Source organism: Labrus bergylta, chromosome 12 (assembly GCF_963930695.1).
Source record: "Labrus bergylta chromosome 12, fLabBer1.1, whole genome shotgun sequence".
Taxonomy (NCBI): domain Eukaryota; kingdom Metazoa; phylum Chordata; class Actinopteri; order Labriformes; family Labridae; genus Labrus; species Labrus bergylta.
The window spans coordinates 57,501-78,468 of record NC_089206.1 but is presented as its reverse complement, the minus strand read 5'-3'; the positions used below and the strand labels follow the sequence as shown (position 1 = coordinate 78,468).

General features: G+C 44.6%; 1 protein-coding gene across 1 annotated transcript in view; it reads left to right on the top strand.

Annotated features, from left to right (window-relative positions):
• Positions 1 to 692: 692 nt before the first annotated feature.
• usp11 (ubiquitin specific peptidase 11) overlaps positions 693 to 20,968 on the top strand; it is a 27,003-nt gene continuing 6,727 nt past the window's right edge. Inside the window, exons 1-13 of the mRNA XM_065961459.1 lie at positions 693 to 944; positions 2,871 to 2,980; positions 12,056 to 12,186; positions 12,433 to 12,550; positions 12,665 to 12,810; positions 13,126 to 13,187; positions 13,894 to 13,993; positions 18,643 to 18,816; positions 19,073 to 19,231; positions 19,307 to 19,531; positions 19,622 to 19,705; positions 20,416 to 20,510; positions 20,632 to 20,835. Of these exons, the coding sequence (XP_065817531.1) occupies positions 853 to 944; positions 2,871 to 2,980; positions 12,056 to 12,186; positions 12,433 to 12,550; positions 12,665 to 12,810; positions 13,126 to 13,187; positions 13,894 to 13,993; positions 18,643 to 18,816; positions 19,073 to 19,231; positions 19,307 to 19,531; positions 19,622 to 19,705; positions 20,416 to 20,510; positions 20,632 to 20,835 (1,700 nt within the window). The 5' untranslated portion in view covers positions 693 to 852. The remainder of the gene's footprint in view (positions 945 to 2,870; positions 2,981 to 12,055; positions 12,187 to 12,432; positions 12,551 to 12,664; positions 12,811 to 13,125; positions 13,188 to 13,893; positions 13,994 to 18,642; positions 18,817 to 19,072; positions 19,232 to 19,306; positions 19,532 to 19,621; positions 19,706 to 20,415; positions 20,511 to 20,631; positions 20,836 to 20,968) is intronic.

Sequence of the window (20,968 nt, the reverse complement as noted above, 5' to 3'; positions counted from 1 at the left end):
GAAATGCATCCCTTTCTGAAAATCACTCGCACTTCGCGGAAGTATTCAAAAACTGTAACATTTTTATTTTTGTCAGATTTGTGATGATGAAGTTGGTGAAGTTTATAGTAAATAAACGTTAAGTGTGCTTTTTGTTCTGTGACTCTGTGACAGAAACATTTTAATGATCCGCGGACAGTCTGAGTCTGCACTCTGCATGGATGCTTTTCTCGACATAACACCGGCAGTCAGGTGGCTCAGGGCTGCCCCCCTCAGGCCAGTGTTGGTAATTTAATGTTACTGATAAAGCAGAGAAACAGATGAACATGTGAAGAACCAAACTTTAACATTTCTTAATAAATGAAAAGGTTTAATTTGATCATTTCTTAATAAATGAAAAGGTTTAATTTGATCATTTCTTAATAAATGAAAAGGTTTAATTTGATCATTTCTTAATAAATGAAAAGGTTTAATTTGATCATTTCTTAATAAATGAAAAGGTTTAATTTGATCATTTCTTAATAAATGAAAAGGTTTAATTTGATCATTTCTTAATAAATGACTCTCCTTTCATTCTTTTTAAACTACAGATCGTTTAACCTCTAAACTTTATTCACTTGATATTTGTTTATATTTCTTTCTGTTTTTTAATTTAAATGTAATAAAAGACATTTTGTATGCTGCCCTCTACTGGGGGGGGGGGGGTTACTCCGGAAGTTGTCATTCTCCGAGTCCAAACACTTCCTACTTCCGCAAACACAGCTCTGTGCAGCTTCCCTGTTTCTGTGTTGATCACTGCTCCTCTCTTTATTCTCTTTATCCTCTTTATTCTCTTTATTCTCTTTATTCTCTCCATCACACTTTGATGACGTCATGACGGCCTCGGAGCCTCCGGGCCTGGAGACCCAGCGCCGGGACATCCTGTCTCTGCTGCGGGACACCGAGCTCCGTGCGGGGGACAGCTGGTGAGACACACACACACACACACACACACACACACACACACACAGGGAGCAGGGCCGTGAACACGACCCGTGGGTTATTCACTATGTTCACCTGTACCTGCTAGCTGCTGTTAGCTTATGCTAATGTAGGCAGACTGACCGCTAGCTGGAGATGCTAACAGCGTTAGCTGGAGATGCTAACAGCGTTAGCTGGAGATGCTAACAGCGTTAGCTGGAGATGCTAACAGCGTTAGCTGGAGATGCTAACAGCGTTAGCCTGTCAGTTAGCTGAGAGTTAAAGAGTTTCTCTAACAACCTGTGGAGCTGGACCCCCAGGGGGATCTGAGGGGGGGGGGGGGCACCAAAGGTCTGAGGGGGGGGGGGGCACCGAAGATCTGAGGGGGGGGCACCGAAGGTCTGAGGGGGGGGCACCGAAGGTCTGAGGGGGGGGGGGCACCAAAGATCTGAGGGGGGGGGGCACCGAAGATCTGAGGGGGGGCACCAAAGATCTGAGGGGGGGGCACCGAAGGTCTGAGGGGGGGCACCAAAGGTCTGAGGGGGGGGGCACCAAAGGTCTGAGGGGGGGCACCAAAGGTCTGAGGGGGGGGGCACCAAAGGTCTGAGGGGGGGCACCAAAGGTCTGAGGGGGGGGCACCGAAGGTCTGAGGGGGGGCACCAAAGGTCTGAGGGGGGGGGCACCAAAGGTCTGAGGGGGGGCACCAAAGGTCTGAGGATCTGAAAGTGTCTCAAAGCAGACGATGGAGGGTCATCACGCTGTCTCAAAGTCTGAGGGTGCGTTTGAATTGTCCCTCCTGTCTCCTCTCACGATCCACTTCACCTTTAACCCCGGAAGCATTTCAGTGGCGGCCATGATAAGAGCCGTTTGAATTCTCTAAAAGTTAAGGAAAGGTGGGTCAATGCTTCCTTTATAACCTCCTTTAGGATACACTGGACCATCCTTTAGGAAAGGAGATGAGATATGACGTCATCCGACCGTTCAGGAACATGAACGATGATCGTAAAGAGATAAAAGATAAGAGACATTTTTATCAGAGGATGTTTGATTCAACAGATTTCATTCTCTTGTTTTGTGCTGCTGTACATTTGTATGTTTAAAACATTATGTGTAGGTTATATCTTACATTAATGTAACAGTTCATTTCATCCAATCATATTGATGTTGGTGTTGATTTCTGACTGGACAGGAAGCTGATGGTTTCACTTTTCTTACTTGTAGCCTGGTCGTCTATATTTCTTTAATTTCACTTCCTCGTGGTGATCAGGATTATTTCACCGGTAAGAAGCACAGAAAGAGTTTTTTACATGATCTTTTTGTAGTTCATTATCTGAACATTGTAGTTTCAACACGGCAGACCCACGTCATTAACCTCCGCCGGCCCGTCACATTTAATGACGTGGCCTAGTGGAAATGTGGTCGGATTGTCAGAACGAGATCTCCTTTCCCTAAGTCCTTTATGACTTCTCCTAACACCTTTCCTTGACCTCATGACCTTTTCCCCGAGGTTAAAGGTGAAGTGGATAGTGAAGGAGACAGGAGGGACAATTCAAACACACCCTCTGTGTCTTTATTTAGGTCATAAGAGTTCAACATGGCCGCCTTGTTATCCTGATATTTTTCATGTTTGTTTCTCCTCGTCTTTATCATCACTTCCTTTTATTGGAGCATCATGTTTGAATCTAAAGGTCAAAGGTCAAAGAGCTGAAGTGTCAGAATGAGAAGGGAGTGCTGTTTATTCACTGTGTGTGTGTGTGTGTGTGTGTGTGTGTGTGTGTGTGTGTGTGTGTGTGTGTGTGTGTGTGTGTGTGTGTGTGTGTGTGTGTGTGTGTGTGTGTGTGTGTGTGTGTGTGTGTGTGTGTGTGTGTGTGTGTGTGTGTGTGTGTGTGTGTGTGTGTGTGTGTGTGTGTGTGTGTGTGTGTGTGTGTCAGGTACGTGGTGGAGCGTCGTTGGTATGAACAGTGGAAGGAGTTTGTGGAGACCGGAGACCAGAACTCGTCGTCCTTCCCGGGTCAGATCGACAACACTGAGCTGTTCGAGGGTCAGTGAACGCCTCATGATGTCATCCACTTCCTCTTCACCTCATTCATCCATTCTTTTCTTATGTCCTTCTCCTTTGTTGTCTGTTTCATCCTTCTCCTCCATCTTTAACTCTTTCTTCTTCTTCTCCATCTTTAACTCTTTCTTCTTCTCCTCCATCTTTAACTCTTTCTTCTTCTTCTCCATCTTTAACTCTTTCTTCTTCTTCTCCATCTTTAACTCTTTCTTCTTCTCCTCCATCTTTAACTCTTTCTTCTTCTCCTCCATCTTCAACTCTTTCTTCTTCTCCTCCATCTTTAACTCTTTCTTCTTCTTCTCCTCCATCTTTAACTCTTTCTTCTTCTCCTCCATCTTCAACTCTTTCTTCTTCTCCTCCATCTTTAACTCTTTCTTCTTCTTCTCCATCTTTAACTCTTTCTTCTTCTTCTCCTCCATCTTTAACTCTTTCTTCTTCTCCTCCATCTTCAACTCTTTCTTCTTCTCCTCCATCTTTAACTCTTTCTTCTTCTCCTCCATCTTTAACTCTTTCTTCTTCTTCTCCATCTTTAACTCTTTCTTCTTCTCCTCCATCTTTAACTCTTTCTTCTTCTCCTCCATCTTCAACTCTTTCTTCTCCTCCATCTTTAACTCTTTCTTCTTCTCCTCCATCTTTAACTCTTTCTTCTTCTCCTCCATCTTCAACTCTTTCTTCTCCTCCATCTTTAACTCTTTCTTCTTCTCCTCCATCTTTAACTCTTTCTTCTCCTCCATCTTTAACTCTTTCTTCTTCTCCTCCATCTTTAACTCTTTCTTCTTCTCCTCCATCTTCAACTCTTTCTTCTCCTCCATCTTCAACTCTTTCTTCTTCTCCATCTTTAACTCTTTCTTCTTCTTCTCCATCTTTAACTCTTTCTTCTTCTCCTCCATCTTTAACTCTTTCTTCTTCTCCTCCATCTTTAACTCTTTCTTCTTCTTCTCCATCTTTAACTCTTTCTTCTTCTTCTCCATCTTTAACTCTTTCTTCTTCTTCTCCATCTTTAACTCTTTCTTCTCCTCCTCCATCTTTAACTCTTTCTTCTTCTTCTCCATCTTTAACTCTTTCTTCTCCTCCTCCATCTTAACTCTTTCTTCTTCTTCTCCATCTTTAACTCTTTCTTCTTCTTCTCCATCTTTAACTCTTTCTTCTTCTCCTCCATCTTTAACTCTTTCTTCTTCTTCTCCATCTTTAACTCTTTCTTCTTCTTCTCCATCTTTAACTCTTTCTTCTTCTCCTCCATCTTTAACTCTTTCTTCTTCTTCTCCATCTTTAACTCTTTCTTCTCCTCCATCTTTAACTCTTTCTTCTTCTCCATCTTTAACTCTTTCTTCTTCTCCTCCATCTTTAACTCTTTCTTCTTCTCCTCCATCTTTAACTCTTCTTCTTCTCCATCTTTAACTCTTTCTTCTCCTCCATCTTTAACTCTTTCTTCTTCTCCTCCATCTTTAACTCTTTCTTCTTCTCCTCCATCTTTAACTCTTTCTTCTTCTCCTCCATCTTTAACTCTTTCTTCTTCTCCTCCATCTTTAACTCTTTCTTCTCCTCCATCTTTAACTCTTCTTCTCCTCCATCTTTAACTCTTTCTTCTTCTTCTCCATCTTTAACTCTTTCTTCTTCTTCTCCATCTTTAACTCTTTCTCTCCTCCATCTTTAACTCTTTCTTCTTCTTCTCCATCTTTAACTCTTTCTTCTTCTTCTCCATCTTTAACTCTTTCTTCTCCTCCATCTTTAACTCTTTCTTCTTCTCCTCCATCTTTAACTCTTTCTTCTCCTCCATCTTTAACTCTTTCTTCTCCTCCATCTTTAACTCTTTCTTCTTCTTCTCCATCTTTAACTCTTTCTTCTTCTTCTCCATCTTTAACTCTTTCTTCTTCTCCTCCATCTTTAACTCTTTCTTCTCCTCCATCTTTAACTCTTTCTTCTCCTCCATCTTTAACTCTTTCTTCTTCTCCTCCATCTTTAACTCTTTCTTCTTCTCCTCCATCTTTAACTCTTTCTTCTCCTCCATCTTTAACTCTTTCTTCTCCTCCATCTTTAACTCTTTCTTCTTCTCCTCCATCTTTAACTCTTTCTTCTTCTCCTCCATCTTTAACTCTTTCTTCTCCTCCATCTTTAACTCTTTCTTCTTCTCCTCCATCTTTAACTCTTTCTTCTTCTCCATCTTTAACTCTTTCTTCTTCTCCATCTTTAACTCTTTCTTCTTCTCCTCCATCTTTAACTCTTTCTTCTTCTCCTCCATCTTTAACTCTTTCTTCTTCTTCTCCATCTTTAACTCTTTCTTCTCCTCCATCTTTAACTCTTTCTTCTTCTCCTCCATCTTTAACTCTTTCTTCTTCTCCTCCATCTTTAACTCTTTCTTCTTCTCCTCCATCTTTAACTCTTTCTTCTTCTCCTCCATCTTTAACTCTTTCTTCTTCTCCATCTTTAACTCTTTCTTCTCCTCCATCTTTAACTCTTTCTTCTTCTCCTCTATCTTTAACTCTTTCTTCTTCTCCTCCATCTTTAACTCTTTCTTCTTCTCCTCCATCTTTAACTCTTTCTTCTTCTCCATCTTTAACTCTTTCTTCTTCTCCTCCATCTTTAACTCTTTCTTCTTCTTCTCCATCTTTAACTCTTTCTTCTTCTCCTCCATCTTTAACTCTTTCTTCTCCTCCATCTTTAACTCTTTCTTCTTTCCATCTTTAACTCTTTCTTCTCCTCCATCTTTAACTCTTTCTTCTTCTCCTCCATCTTTAACTCTTTCTTCTTCTCCTCCATCTTTAACTCTTTCTTCTTCTCCTCCATCTTTAACTCTTTCTTCTTCTCCTCCATCTTTAACTCTTTCTTCTTCTCCTCCATCTTTAACTCTTTCTTCTTCTCCATCTTTAACTCTTTCTTCTCCTCCATCTTTAACTCTTTCTTCTTCTCCTCCATCTTTAACTCTTTCTTCTTCTCCTCCATCTTTAACTCTTTCTTCTTCTCCTCCATCTTTAACTCTTTCTTCTTCTCCTCCATCTTTAACTCTTTCTTCTTCTCCTCCATCTTTAACTCTTTCTTCTTCTCCATCTTTAACTCTTTCTTCTCCTCCATCTTTAACTCTTTCTTCTTCTCCTCCATCTTTAACTCTTTCTTCTTCTCCTCCATCTTTAACTCTTTCTTCTTCTTCTCCATCTTTAACTCTTTCTTCTCCTCCATCTTTAACTCTTTCTTCTTCTCCTCTATCTTTAACTCTTTCTTCTTCTCCTCCATCTTTAACTCTTTCTTCTCCTCCATCTTTAACTCTTTCTTCTTCTCCTCCATCTTTAACTCTTTCTTCTCCTCCATCTTTAACTCTTTCTTCTTCTCCTCCATCTTAACTCTTTCTTCTTCTCCTCCATCTTCAACTCTTTCTTCTCCTCCATCTTCAACTCTTTCTTCTTCTCCATCTTTAACTCTTTCTTCTTCTTCTCCATCTTTAACTCTTTCTTCTTCTCCTCCATCTTTAACTCTTTCTTCTTCTCCTCCATCTTTAACTCTTTCTTCTTCTTCTCCATCTTTAACTCTTTCTTCTTCTTCTCCATCTTTAACTCTTTCTTCTTCTTCTCCATCTTTAACTCTTTCTTCTCCTCCTCCATCTTTAACTCTTTCTTCTTCTTCTCCATCTTTAACTCTTTCTTCTTCTTCTCCATCTTTAACTCTTTCTTCTTCTCTCATCTTTAACTCTTTCTTCTTCTCCTCCATCTTTAACTCTTTCTTCTTCTTCTCCATCTTTAACTCTTTCTTCTTCTTCTCCATCTTTAACTCTTTCTTCTTCTCCTCCATCTTTAACTCTTTCTTCTTCTTCTCCATCTTTAACTCTTTCTTCTCCTCCATCTTTAACTCTTTCTTCTTCTCCATCTTTAACTCTTTCTTCTTCTCCTCCATCTTTAACTCTTTCTTCTTCTCCTCCATCTTTAACTCTTTCTTCTTCTCCATCTTTAACTCTTTCTTCTCCTCCATCTTTAACTCTTTCTTCTTCTCCTCCATCTTTAACTCTTTCTTCTTCTCCTCCATCTTTAACTCTTTCTTCTTCTCCTCCATCTTTAACTCTTTCTTCTTCTCCTCCATCTTAACTCTTCTCCTCCATCTTAACTCTTTCTTCTTCTCCTCCATCTTTAACTCTTTCTTCTTCTCCTCCATCTTTAACTCTTTCTTCTTCTTCTCCATCTTTAACTCTTTCTTCTCCTCCATCTTTAACTCTTTCTTCTTCTCCTCCATCTTTAACTCTTTCTTCTTCTCCTCTTTAACTCTTTCTTCTTCTCCTCCATCTTTAAACTCTTTCTTCTCTCCTCCATCTTTAACTCTTTCTTCTTCTCCTCCATCTTTAACTCTTTCTTCTTCTCCATCTTAACTCTTTCTTCTCCTCCATCTTTAACTCTTTCTTCTTCTCCTCCATCTTTAACTCTTTCTTCTTCTCCTCCATCTTTAACTCTTTCTTCTTCTTCTCCATCTTTAACTCTTTCTTCTCCTCCATCTTTAACTCTTTCTTCTTCTCCTCTATCTTTAACTCTTTCTTCTTCTCCTCCATCTTTAACTCTTTCTTCTTCTCCTCCATCTTTAACTCTTTCTTCTTCTCCATCTTTAACTCTTTCTTCTTCTCCTCCATCTTTAACTCTTTCTTCTTCTTCTCCATCTTTAACTCTTTCTTCTTCTCCTCCATCTTTAACTCTTTCTTCTTCTCCTCCATCTTTAACTCTTTCTTCTTCTCCATCTTTAACTCTTTCTTCTCCTCCATCTTTAACTCTTTCTTCTTCTCCTCCATCTTTAACTCTTTCTTCTTCTCCTCCATCTTTAACTCTTTCTTCTTCTCCATCTTTAACTCTTTCTTCTCCTCCATCTTTAACTCTTTCTTCTTCTCCTCCATCTTTAACTCTTTCTTCTTCTCCTCCATCTTTAACTCTTTCTTCTTCTTCTCCATCTTTAACTCTTTCTTCTCCTCCATCTTTAACTCTTTCTTCTTCTCCTCCATCTTTAACTCTTTCTTCTTCTCCTCCATCTTTAACTCTTTCTTCTTCTCCTCCATCTTTAACTCTTTCTTCTTCTCCATCTTTAACTCTTTCTTCTCCTCCATCTTTAACTCTTTCTTCTTCTCCTCCATCTTTAACTCTTTCTTCTTCTCCTCCATCTTTAACTGTTTCTTCTTCTTCTCCATCTTTAACTCTTTCTTCTCCTCCATCTTTAACTCTTTCTTCTTCTCCTCTATCTTTAACTCTTTCTTCTTCTCCTCCATCTTTAACTCTTTCTTCTTCTCCTCCATCTTTAACTCTTTCTTCTTCTCCTCTATCTTTAACTCTTTCTTCTTCTCCTCCATCTTTAACTCTTTCTTCTTCTCCTCCATCTTTAACTCTTTCTTCTTCTCCATCTTTAACTCTTTCTTCTTCTCCTCCATCTTTAACTCTTTCTTCTTCTTCTCCATCTTTAACTCTTTCTTCTTCTCCTCCATCTTTAACTCTTTCTTCTTCTCCTCCATCTTTAACTCTTTCTTCTTCTTCTCCATCTTGAACTCTTTCTTCTTCTTCTCCATCTTTAACTCTTTCTTCTTCTCCATCTTTAACTCTTTCTTCTTCTTCTCCATCTTTAACTCTTTCTTCTTCTCCATCTTTAACTCTTTCTTCTTCTCCTCCATCTTTAACTCTTTCTTCTTCTCCTCCATCTTTAACTCTTTCTTCTTCTCCATCTTTAACTCTTTCTTCTCCTCCATCTTTAACTCTTTCTTCTTCTCCTCCATCTTTAACTCTTTCTTCTTCTCTCCATCTTTAACTCTTTCTTCTTCCTCCATCTTTAACTCTTTCTTCTTCTCCATCTTTAACTCTTCTTCTCTCCATCTTTAACTCTTTCTTCTTCTCTCATCTTTAACTCTTTCTTCTTCTCTTACTCTTCTTCTCTCCATCTTTAACTCTTTCTTCTTCTCCTCCATCTTTAACTCTTTCTTCTTCTCCATCTTTAACTCTTTCTTCTTCTTCTCCATCTTTAACTCTTTCTTCTTCTCCTCCATCTTTAACTCTTTCTTCTTCTCCATCTTTAACTCTTTCTTCTTCTCCTCCATCTTTAACTCTTTCTTCTTCTCCTCCATCTTTAACTCTTTCTTCTTCTCTCCATCTTTAACTCTTTCTTCTTCTTCTCCATCTTTAACTCTTTCTTCTTCTCCTCCATCTTTAACTCTTTCTTCTTCTCCATCTTTAACTCTTTCTTCTTCTTCTCCATCTTTAACTCTTTCTTCTTCTCCTCCATCTTTAACTCTTTCTTCTCCTCCATCTTTAACTCTTTCTTCTTCTTCTCCATCTTTAACTCTTTCTTCTTCTCCTCCATCTTTAACTCTTTCTTCTTCTCCATCTTTAACTCTTTCTTCTTCTCCTCCATCTTTAACTCTTTCTTCTTCTCCTCCATCTTTAACTCTTTCTTCTTCTCCATCTTTAACTCTTTCTTCTTCTCCATCTTTAACTCTTTCTTCTTCTCCTCCATCTTTAACTCTTTCTTCTCTCTCCATCTTTAACTCTTTCTTCTTCTCCTCCATCTTTAACTCTTTCTTCTTCTCCTCCATCTTTAACTCTTTCTTCTTCTTCTCCATCTTTAACTCTTTCTTCTTCTCCTCCATCTTTAACTCTTTCTTCTTCTCCTCCATCTTTAACTCTTTCTTCTTCTTCTCCATCTTTAACTCTTTCTTCTTCTCTCCATCTTTAACTCTTTCTTCTTCTCCTCCATCTTTAACTCTTTCTTCTTCTTCTCCATCTTTAACTCTTTCTTCTTCTCCTCCATCTTTAACTCTTTCTTCTTCTCCTCCATCTTTAACTCTTTCTTCTTCTTCTCCATCTTTAACTCTTTCTTCTTCTTCTCTTCCATCTTTAACTCTTTCTTCTTCTCCTCCATCTTTAACTCTTTCTTCTTCTCCATCTTTAACTCTTTCTTCTTCTCCATCTTTAACTCTTTCTTCTTCTCCTCCATCTTTAACTCTTTCTTCTCTCTCCATCTTTAACTCTTTCTTCTTCTCCATCTTTAACTCTTTCTTCTTCTCTCTCCATCTTTAACTCTTTCTTCTTCTCTCCATCTTTAACTCTTTCTTCTTCTTCTCCATCTTTAACTCTTTCTTCTTCTTCTCCATCTTTAACTCTTTCTTCTTCTTCTCTCCATCTTTAACTCTTTCTTCTTCTTCTTCTCCATCTTTAACTCTTTCTTCTTCTTCTCCATCTTTAACTCTTTCTTCTTCTTCTTCTCCATCTTTAACTCTTCTTCTCCATCTTAACTCTTTCTTCTTCTTCTTCTCCATCTTTAACTCTTTCTTCTTCTTCTCCATCTTTAACTCTTTCTTCTTCTCCATCTTTAACTCTTTCTTCTTCTCCATCTTTAACTCTTTCTTCTTCTTCTTCTCCATCTTTAACTCTTTCTTCTTCTTCTTCTCCATCTTTAACTCTTTCTTCTTCTCCATCTTTAACTCTTTCTTCTTCTTCTTCTCCATCTTTAACTCTTTCTTCTTCTTCTTCTCCATCTTTAACTCTTTCTTCTCCTCCATCTTTAACTCTTTCTTCTTCTCCTCCATCTTTAACTCTTTCTTCTTCTTCTCCATCTTTAACTCTTTCTTCTTCTCCTCCATCTTTAACTCTTTCTTCTTCTCCTCCATCTTTAACTCTTTCTTCTTCTCCTCCATCTTTAACTCTTTCTTCTTCTTCTCCATCTTTAACTCTTCTCTTCTCCTCCATCTTTAACTCTTTCTTCTTCTTCTCCATCTTGAACTCTTTCTTCTTCTTCTCCATCTTTAACTCTTTCTTCTTCTTCTTCTCACATCTTTAACTCTTTCTTCTTCTCTCCATCTTTAACTCTTTCTTCTTCTCCTCCATCTTTAACTCTTTCTTCTTCTCTCCATCTTTAACTCTTTCTTCTTCTTCTCCATCTTGAACTCTTTCTTCTTCTTCTCCATCTTTAACTCTTTCTTCTTCTTCTTCTCCATCTTTAACTCTTTCTTCTTCTTCTCCATCTTTAACTCTTCTCTTCTTCTTCTCCATCTTTAACTCTTTCTTCTTCTCTTCTTCTTCTTCTCATCTTTAACTCTTTCTTCTTCTCTCCATCTTTAACTCTTTCTTCTTCTTCTCCATCTTTAACTCTTTCTTCTTCTTCTTCTCCATCTTAACTCTTTCTTCTTCTTCTCCATCTTTAACTCTTTCTTCTTCTTCTCCATCTTTAACTCTTCTTCTTTCTTCTTCTCCATCTTTAACTCTTTCTTCTTCTTCTCCATCTTTAACTCTTTCTTCTCCTCCATCTTTAACTCTTTCTTCTTCTCCTCCATGCTTTAACTCTTTTCTTCTTCTTCTCCATCTTTAACTCTTTCTTCTTCTTCTCCATCTTTAACTCTTTCTTCTTCTTCCTCCATCTTTAACTCTTTCTTCTTCTCCTCCTCTTTCTTCTTCTCCTCCATCTTTAACTCTTTCTTCTTCTCCTCCATCTTTAACTCTTTCTTCTTCTCCTCCATCTTTAACTCTTTCTTCTCCTCCATCTTTAACTCTTTCTTCTTCTCCTCCATCTTTAACTCTTTCTTCTTCTTCTCCATCTTGAACTCTTTCTTCTTCTTCTCCATCTTTAACTCTTTCTTCTTCTTCTTCTTCTCCATCTTTAACTCTTTCTTCTTCTCCTCCATCTTTAACTCTTTCTTCTTCTCCTCCATCTTTAACTCTTTCTTCTTCTCCTCCATCTTTAACTCTTTCTTCTTCTTCTCCATCTTGAACTCTTTCTTCTTCTTCTCCATCTTTAACTCTTTCTTCTTCTTCTTCTCCATCTTTAACTCTTTCTTCTTCTTCTCCATCTTTAACTCTTTCTTCTTCTTCTCCATCTTTAACTCTTTCTTCTTCTCCTCCATCTTTAACTCTTTCTTCTTCTCCTCCATCTTTAACTCTTTCTTCTTCTCCTCCATCTTTAACTCTTTCTTCTTCTCCTCCATCTTTAACTCTTTCTTCTTCTCCTCCATCTTCAACTCTTTCTTCTTCTGGTTTCACTAAAGATGGCGGTGTCACTGATGCTGTTTGAGTTGTGGCTGCACCAGGTCGTTGATTTAGACTACTGTCCCCTTTCCTTCAGATCTGGACTCGTACCACCTGAAGGAGCGTCTGGTGGAGAACGAGGACTTCATGTTGGTGCCGGCTGACGCCTGGCACAAGCTGCTGGTCTGGTACGGCGTGGTGGACGCTCAGCCGCCGCTGGAACGCAAGGTGACATCTCTGAAGAGAAACTCACCAAATACAGAATCCAGCAGAGCATCAGCTGATCTGTGTGTGTGTGTGTGTGTGTGTGTGTGTGTGTGTGTGTGTGTGTGTGTGTGTGTGTGTGTGTGTGTGTGTGTGTGTGTGTGTGTGTGTGTGTGTGTGTGTGTGTGTGTGTGTGTGTGTGTGTGTGTGTGTGTGTGTGTGTGTGTGTGTGTGTGTGTGTGTGTGTGTGTGTGTGTGTGTGTGTGTCAGGTGGTGGACCTACCCAGCACCCTGAAGGTCGAGGTCTACCCTGTTGAGATCTTCCTCTGTCTCCATAGCAACATGGAGAATGTCATCACCGCACAGTTCAGCCGCGCAGACAACATCCGTGAGTGTCGCACACAGACAGACAGACACACACTCCAATACTGTGTGGACGAAATAAGACATTACAGATCACCTGCAGGGAGTGTTGCTTTAAACATTGTGTGTGTGTATGTAGAGTCGATCCAGCGGGCGATGTGTGAGGCATTCGCGGTGACTGTGGGTTCAGAGTGTCGTCTGTGGATGAAGAGTTCAGACAGCAGCTGTGAGCGTCTCAGGAACATCCACATGAGCGTGCTGGACGCCTGTCTCAGCTCCGGGATGGTGAGTCATGTGACCCTCATATCAGCTCTGTGATTGGTTACTGTGACTTAGCCCAGATCGTTAACTTCCTCGCAGCAGCTCACCTTTCAAATCATAAAGCTCCTCAGAGATAAGCTGTGTGTGTGTGTGTGTGTGTGTGTGTGTGTGTGTGTGTGTGTGTGTGTGTGTGTGTGTGTGTGTGTGTGTGTGTGTGTGTGTGTGTGTGTGTGTGTGTGTGTGTGTGTGTGTGTGTGTGTGTGTGTGTGTGTGTGTGTGTGTGTGTGTGTGTGTGTGTGTGTGTGTGTGTGTGTGTGTGTGTGTGTGTGTGTGTGTCAGACGGTGATCATGGAGACGAGGAATGCTGACGGCACCTGGCCGAGCTCCAGACCACAGATCATGTAAGTGGGTTAGGGTTACTGAGTTACTGTTCCTGTTAGATGTGTTTTGTCCCTCCTATCATTTATCTCTGTTGTTTGGAGATCAGCCTCTTTTTATGAAATCATTATACTCTTACAGTTTAAATAAGCAGTATGTAACTATGACCCCTAGTGGTTAAAATTGATACTGCAGTCCAAATTCTAAACATCATAGAGAACTGCCCCCCCCCCCCCCCCTCCCCTCTAGACTCGATGCTCACTCAGGTCACCATGTGGTGGACTCTGAAGCTTCAGTGTTTATCCAGCTCTGCATGGGTCTGTAAACCTTTCTGTGTTCTAACCTCTCTCCATTTTTCAAAAGCATCTCCAATATTGATCCTAGTTTGAGCACGTTTCTGCTCGTGGAGCTTATTAGAAACATGCAGAGGCTTTTTAGGTCGGGTACAATCACTTCTATCTGAACCACTTCTCTTGACCCGCTTCCATCGCTGCAACACCTGTTGGTTTGACCTGATAACTGCTCTCATATCTGGCAAACCGAGGGGCGTCCAAAACGGCCGTGTGGGGGGGGTCGCCTTAAAAGCGCCTACCTTCTCTGGTCCAAACATATCCAGAGCATTCAGGACCAGAATCTAAAGTTAAGAGTATTGTGACGACCTTAAACAGGATGAACTGTTCTATATCCATCATAATGATCTGTGTTGTGGTTCTTGTTGTGGTTCTTCAGGAGGAACTCTGTGGAGGAGCAGGACTCGTACCGAGGACAGCCGGGAGTCTGTGGCCTTACCAACCTGGGCAACACCTGCTTCATGAACTCTGCTCTGCAGGTGTGACACCACTACATCCTCCTTTATGACTGGTTACATGTTTGATACTTGGTCCAGCTCAAAGGCAGCTCTTCACATTAGACTCTAGTCCAGGATCAGCTGTTAGACTCTACAGAGGCTCTGGAACAGGATCAGGTCCTCATGATAGACTATACAGAGGCTCTGGAACAGGATCAGGTCTTCATGATAGACTCCTGGTGTGTGTCGGTGTTTCTGGTCAGGTTTCTACACACACTGATCAAACTCACCTGCACTAAATGTGCGTTCTATTTCATCCCTTCTGACCGCCAGAGGCGGTGCTTGAAGCACTGAATATTCCCTTTGCGCAAGCACAGTTTGAGTCTGTATACCAACAATGCCACTTGTGACCCCTGGACCCCATTCCTCAACTCAGAGCTCATTCAGTGAGGGTGGGGACAGCTCCATGCAGGCCACCATGCATATGGTCCTCGATCACCTGCAGCTGGAAATACCTCAATAGGAAGCACATTCTTCAGGCGCAGGCGTGCCTCCACCGCATTTGCTGTTCCCCTCCTCAGAGGAATACCTGAGGGAGTTACATGCCTGTGGGAGAGATACTGGGGCTCACTCCCGTCTCTCAGCTGACGCTCGAGCCCTGGCTGCCATGCATGATGCGGCCATGCAAGAGTTGGCCTTGATTGTATGCCGGCTGTAGTGCCTACCATCGCACCCCTCATTGGGTCTCCTGAGGAGGCACTGCGGCCAGCTGTCAGGTTCCCTCGACCCCAGTGTCGGGTCACGGATGACCTTCCCACCAGGGCTTATAATGCCGGAGCGTGTGCCGGCCGTATTGGCAACTCCCTGGCTCACCTCATGTTTGCCCTCTCTGCTTCCCTGCCGGAGGGCAGAGCCGAGGCTTCCTCCATCAGCCTCAGTGATGCATCATTGCAGGCTTTTGCCCTAATGTCAAGGGAACTTGGAAGGATGATGTCCTTCCTGGTTCAAACGCCAAGGGGCATAGCCAGGTATGGCTCACACAGTCACCCCTGACGGAGGCATGTAGGAGGACCCTCACCTGGTTCAGCTGTGCTGGAGGTGCTGGAGCGAACCGTTCAAGCTCGGCAGACTCGGCAGCAGCTTTCTAGTCTCAGCAGAAGCATGCCTCCCCCAGCAGGCCTAGCGGCCCCTCAACTACCCCTCGAGCCCACCCACCACCACGGACTCACTCCACTGGCTGGCATGGGCCTCTGCATCCCGCACAGCCTGCCAGGGACTTTCGTGGCACTGCCCACTCGTCCTACAGGCCACCTCGAGCCACGGATCCTATCCGCCGAGCCTCCAGGGCCTCTAGGGGGCGGGGGCCCGAGACTGAGGTCTCTGGGCCGGCTGTCAGGTACTTTTCCCACCAGCAGCTCAGATATTGGGCTGCACACGCTTCGGACCCCTGGGTGGTTGCCACCTTAACCCACGGATACAAGCTACAGTTTCGACGCTGGCACCCTACCTCCGGCCGGTTCAAAAACACAATCATCAGCGACCCGGTAAAAGCCCTAGCGCTGGACCAGGAGTTATCCGCCCTCCCGGCCACGGACGCAATCGAGGCCGTAGATCCTCTGTCGTACCACAGATGTCCAACAGGTATATGAAAGTCTTACCATTCCATATGATTACCACTGCAGATGTTTTGTGAACTGTCACCCAGGGGGAATGGTTTACGTCCATAGACTTGAAGGACACCTACTTTCATGTCCCCATTGCACTGCAACACAGGCAGTTTCTGCGTCTTGCATATCAAGGCCGCCACTTGCAGTTCAGGGTACTTCCATTTGGGCTCTCCCTCTCTCCGAGAGTGTTCACCAGGTGCATGACGGCAGCCCTTTCACCTCTGCAGTCTCAGGGCATGAAGATTCTGCCATATCTGGACGACTGGCTGATCTGTGCCCCATCCCAGGCTCAGGTGGTCCAGGACACAGCTCGCCTTCTCTCCCATGTTGCCCAGCTGGGCCTCAAGGTAAACCTGGAGAAAAGTTGTCTAAACCCCTCCCAGACTACGAGGTTACTGCTCTATGTCACGTTCTTGCGTCTCATGGGCAAGCTAACATCGGTCTCTGCCGTTGTTCCGTTGGGCTTGCTGTTGCTGCGCCCTCTGCAGAGATAGCTGAACAGCTTACACTTGGATGCCAAATAGCACAGACTCCGGAAGCTCCAAGTGTCACAGCAGTGCATCCTTGCCCTGGTGCCGTGGAGGGACAGGTCTTACATGTCCAGGGGCGTCCCTATGGGCTCAGGCCCATCCCGAAGAAAGGCTGTCACCACAGATGCCTGCCCTTCAGGATGGTAAATGGACATCAGCTTATATAGTGCTTGTCTAGTCTTCCGACTACTCAAAGTGCTTTTACACCGCAGGTCACACCTACCCATTCACACTCTTTCACACACTGATGGTAGTGGTCGCTATGTAGTATCATCCATCAGAAGTAACTAATCCCATTCTTACACCACCGTTACCTTGCCTAAGGACACATCGGACATGTTGCCCAGCAGGGGATTGAACTCTCGACCTTCCGGTTGAGAGGCAATGACTCTACCAACTGAGCCACAGCCGCCCGAACAGGACAGAACAGGACAGCTCAGGGACAGTGGTGGACCCTAACCCGAACACATTAATGTACATCACTGCGGTCGGACAACACCTCAACCGTCGTCCATATCAACCATCAAGGCGGCACCAAGTCTGCACAGCTGCTGCAGGTATCCCAGGACCTCCTGACATGGGCAGCCCCCTGTCTGGCCAGCCTGCAGGCAATGTATTTACTGGATTTCCTCTCCTGTCACAAGCCTCCACCGGGGGAGTGGCGCCTCCACCCAGAGGTGGTGCACACAATCTGGGGCCTCTTCGGCCGAGCAGAGGTGGATCACTTGGCCTCAGAGATGCTGACCCACTGCCCCCCTCTGGTTCTCCCTAACAGAGGCAACCAGCCCTCTGGGCCAAGATGCACTGGCTCACCCTTGTATGCCTTTCCGCCGCTTCCTCTGATTTGGCCAACACTTCAGAGAGTGCCTCAAGAGGGTCACAGGATGTTACTGGTGGCCCCCTTCTGGCCTGCAAGGACATGGTTCTCTCTGCTGCACACACTCTGTCGCGGCACGCCGTGGTGCCTCCCCGACAGGACAGACCTACTGTCTCAACTGGGGGGTGGGATCTGGTATCCCAATCCTCAGCGCCTCAAATTGTGGGTTTGGCCGCTGGAGGGCCCGAACCGCTGCTGAGCAGCTGCGTGGACCCTGTCAGGCAGACCATAATGAACGCCAGAGCACCATCCACCCGTCTGCAGTACGAGAACAGCTTTTCTCTGATTGGTGTATTGGCCGGAGGGAAGACCCAGTGCTTTGCACTGTCCCTACTGTCTTGGAGTTCTTGCAGTCCCTCCTGGAAGATGGCCAGTCTCCTTCTACCCTGAGAGTGTATGTGGCTGCAATATCATGTCGACATGCTAGAATCGACAATGGCATAGTAGGGAGTCACAATCTATTGTCCCGCTTTCTTAGGGGGGCTCGGAGGTTGCATCCCCCAAGAGTTCCAAGAACTCCAACATGGGATCTACCTCTGGTGCTGGACGCCCTATGCCAGCCTCCCTTTGAGCCCTTGGCACGGGCAGAGCTGAAGTGGGTGTCATGTAAGACCGCATTCCTACTGGCCATTATTTCAGCTAAGCGTCAGTGAGTTACACGCCCTGTAAATAAGCGCCTCATGCCTGAGGTGGAATCCGAACAGTTCAGGCGTCACTCTATGTCCGAAAGTGCTGGCATGTTCGCACCTCAACTAGCCTTTACGACTTGCACAGTTTAAGCCCCTACCGGGAGATGGCTATGTTGCAGCTACTGTTGGCAGAACAGCATCCGGCGTGAACTGCCACTTTACTAGGAGTGTTTCCACATGGTGGGCTGCCCTGAGGCGAGTACCCTGAAGGCCATATGTGCTGCTGCCTCATTCTCCAGGTTCTACAGGGTGAATGTTGCCACTCCCCATCCACTCGGGGTGACCCTCCTGCCCGAGTCCTCCAATTCTGCTCAATGAGGTAGATAAGCAGGATTCCTCAAGACTTTGCTGGTATAAGTCATTCAGTGCTTTAAGCACCGCCTCTGGTGGTCAGCAGGGATGAAATAGAACAAAAGTTACGAATGTAACTACGGTTCTATGAATCCCGAATGACCGCAATAGTGCTCTGTCACTCAGAATCCTCCTGATCCCGTAAGAAGATTCTGTAGGAACAGAACCCCGGATGACACCGGAAGATATAACCTCTCCCGGGTCATCCAGGGGTCACAAGTTACATTGTTGGTATACATTCTCTGGCAGTCATTATGGATTCATAGAACCGTAGTTACATTCCTAACTTTCATTTTAGATTCCTTCAAATCCATCACATTGATTTTGACTAAAGCCCCAATCAACGTTCAAACAGCTGCTCTGATTAGTCGAATGAATTGAATGAATGAATGAATTTGAGTCGTATATATGACTGCACACATTCACACTCTCTCTCTCTCCCTCCCCCCTCTCTCTCCGCCCCCTCCCTCTCTCTCTCTCTCCCTCTCTCCCTCTCTCTCTCTCTCTCTCCCTCTCTCCCTCTCTCTCTCTCTCCCCCCCTCTCTCCCTCTCCCCCTCTCTCTCTCTCTTCCTGCAGTGTCTAAGTAACACGCCTCCTCTGACTGAGTACTTCCTGCAGAGCTCGTACCTGGAGGAGCTGAACTTCACTAACCCTCTGGGTATGAAGGGAGAGATCGCCGAGGCGTACGCTGACGTCATCAAACAGATGTGGTCGGGGAGGCATTACTCAGTGGTGCCGCGCGTCTTTAAGGTACCACAGAGTGAGACTGATGATAGAGGATGGTTAGAAACCTGACACCACGTTGGAAGCTGGCTGTAGGAAAGAACCATCTGACAGACAGGGCTCAAACATCAAACATGAAATGTGAAAGTAGAAATTAAGTTAATAGAAGAGCTCTCTCTTCAGTTCTTGTCGACTATCGGTCTTGTGCTTGTTGACCTGTGTCTCTTCTTCTTCTTCAGCCTTCTCACTGTTGATGACGATGGTGACTTTGTGTTTGATTCAGACGAAGGTGGGTCACTTTGCGTCTCAGTTTCTGGGCTACCAGCAACACGACAGTCAGGAGCTTCTGTCCTTCCTGCTGGATGGTCTGCACGAAGACCTGAACCGCGTGAAGAACAAAGAGTACATCGAGCTGAGGGACGCCGACGGACGGCCCGACCAGGTGAGCTACATTAAGCCGTCTGCACAGAAATCCTGTAAATGTTGAATGATTTCTGATTTCCTGCCCGTCCTTCAGGAAGTGGCTGAGGAGGCGTGGCGTAACCACCGGCGGCGAAACGACTCTGTGATCGTCGACACGTTCCACGGCCTCTTCAAGTCCACCCTAGTCTGTCCCGAGTGCCTCAAGATCTCTGTGACCTTTGACCCCTTCTGCTACCTGAGTGTCCCACTTCCTGTTAGCAAAGAGCGCGTCATGGAGGTCTTCTACGTGTCTTTGGACCCGTACGCCAAACCTGCTCAGGTACCGGTTCAGTCCACATGACATCACTCATGACCTCCAGTTTCAGAAACATGATGTCATGTGACCGCTGACCTCTTTCTGTCTGTGCAGCATCGGGTCGTAGTTCCTAAAGCAGGAAAAGTGTTCGACCTGTGCTCGGCTCTGTGTGAGATGACCAGCATACCGCCCGCCCAGGTCAGTCCCCTCTCTCTCTTACTCTCTCTCTCTCTCGCTTCCTCTTCCTCTCTCTCTCTCTTCCTCTCTCTCTCTCTCTCTTTCTCTCTTTCTCTCTCTCTTCCTCTCTCTTTGTCTCTCTCTCTCTCTTCCTCTTCCTCTCTCTCTCTTCCTCTCTCTCTGTCTCTCTCTCTCTCTTCCTCTTCCTCTCTCTCTCTTTCTCTCTCTCTCTCTCTCACTCTCTCTCTCTCTGTTCCTCTTCCTCTCTCTCTCTCTCTCTCTTTCTCTCTCTCTCTCTCTCTTCCTCTCTCTCTGTCTCTTTCTCACTCTCTCTCTCTGTCTCTCTCTCTGTTCCTCTTCCTCTCTCTCTCCCTCTCTCTCTCTTCCTCTTCCTCTTTCTCTCTCTCTTCCTCTCTCTCTGTCTCTCTCTTTGTCTCTCTCTCTTCCTCTCTCTCTCTCTCTCTTCCTCTTCCTCTCTCTCTCTCTTCCTCTCTCTGTCTCTCTCTTTGTCTCTCTCTCTCTCTTCCTCTTCCTGTCACTCTCTTTCTGTCTCTCTCTGTCTCTCTCTTTCTCTCTTTCCTCATCGCTGTGTGTGTGTGTGTGTGTGTGTGTGTGTGTGTGTGTGTGTGTGTGTGTGTGTGTGTGTGTGTGTGTGTGTGTGTGTGTGTGTGTGTGTGTGTGTGTGTGTGTGTGTGTGTGTGTGTGTGTGTGTGTGTGTGTGTGTGTTTCAGATGGTGGTGGCTGATGTGTTCAACCATCGTTTCTATAAGATCTACAATGCAGATGAGTCTCTGAGCTGCATCCTGGATCGAGACGACATCTTTGTGTAAGAACTCAGAACTCTTTGTCACTCGTTCTGCTGCTGAAGGCAGAGCAGGTGAGCTGATCTCTGTGTGCGTGTGTGCGTGTGTGCGTGCGTGTGTGCGTGTGTGTGTGTGTGTGTGTAGGTACGAGCTGAGTGTGCTGGAGGAGCAGCAGGAGGAGCAGGTGCTGCTGGCGCTCTACCTGAGGGAGCGCTCTCACTACAGAGACTACGGCTCGGGCAGCAGCTCGTACGGCACCACTCTGTTCGGACACCCGCTGCTGCTCAACGTGCCGCGCAGCAGCTGCAGCCAGGAGGCGCTCTACACCCTGTTCCTGCAGAGACTGAGGTTAAACACACACACACTCTACACCCTGTTCCTGCAGAGACTGAGGTTAAACACACACACACTCTACACCCTGTTCCTGCAGAGACTGAGGTTAAACACACACACACTCTACACCCTGTTCCTGCAGAGACTG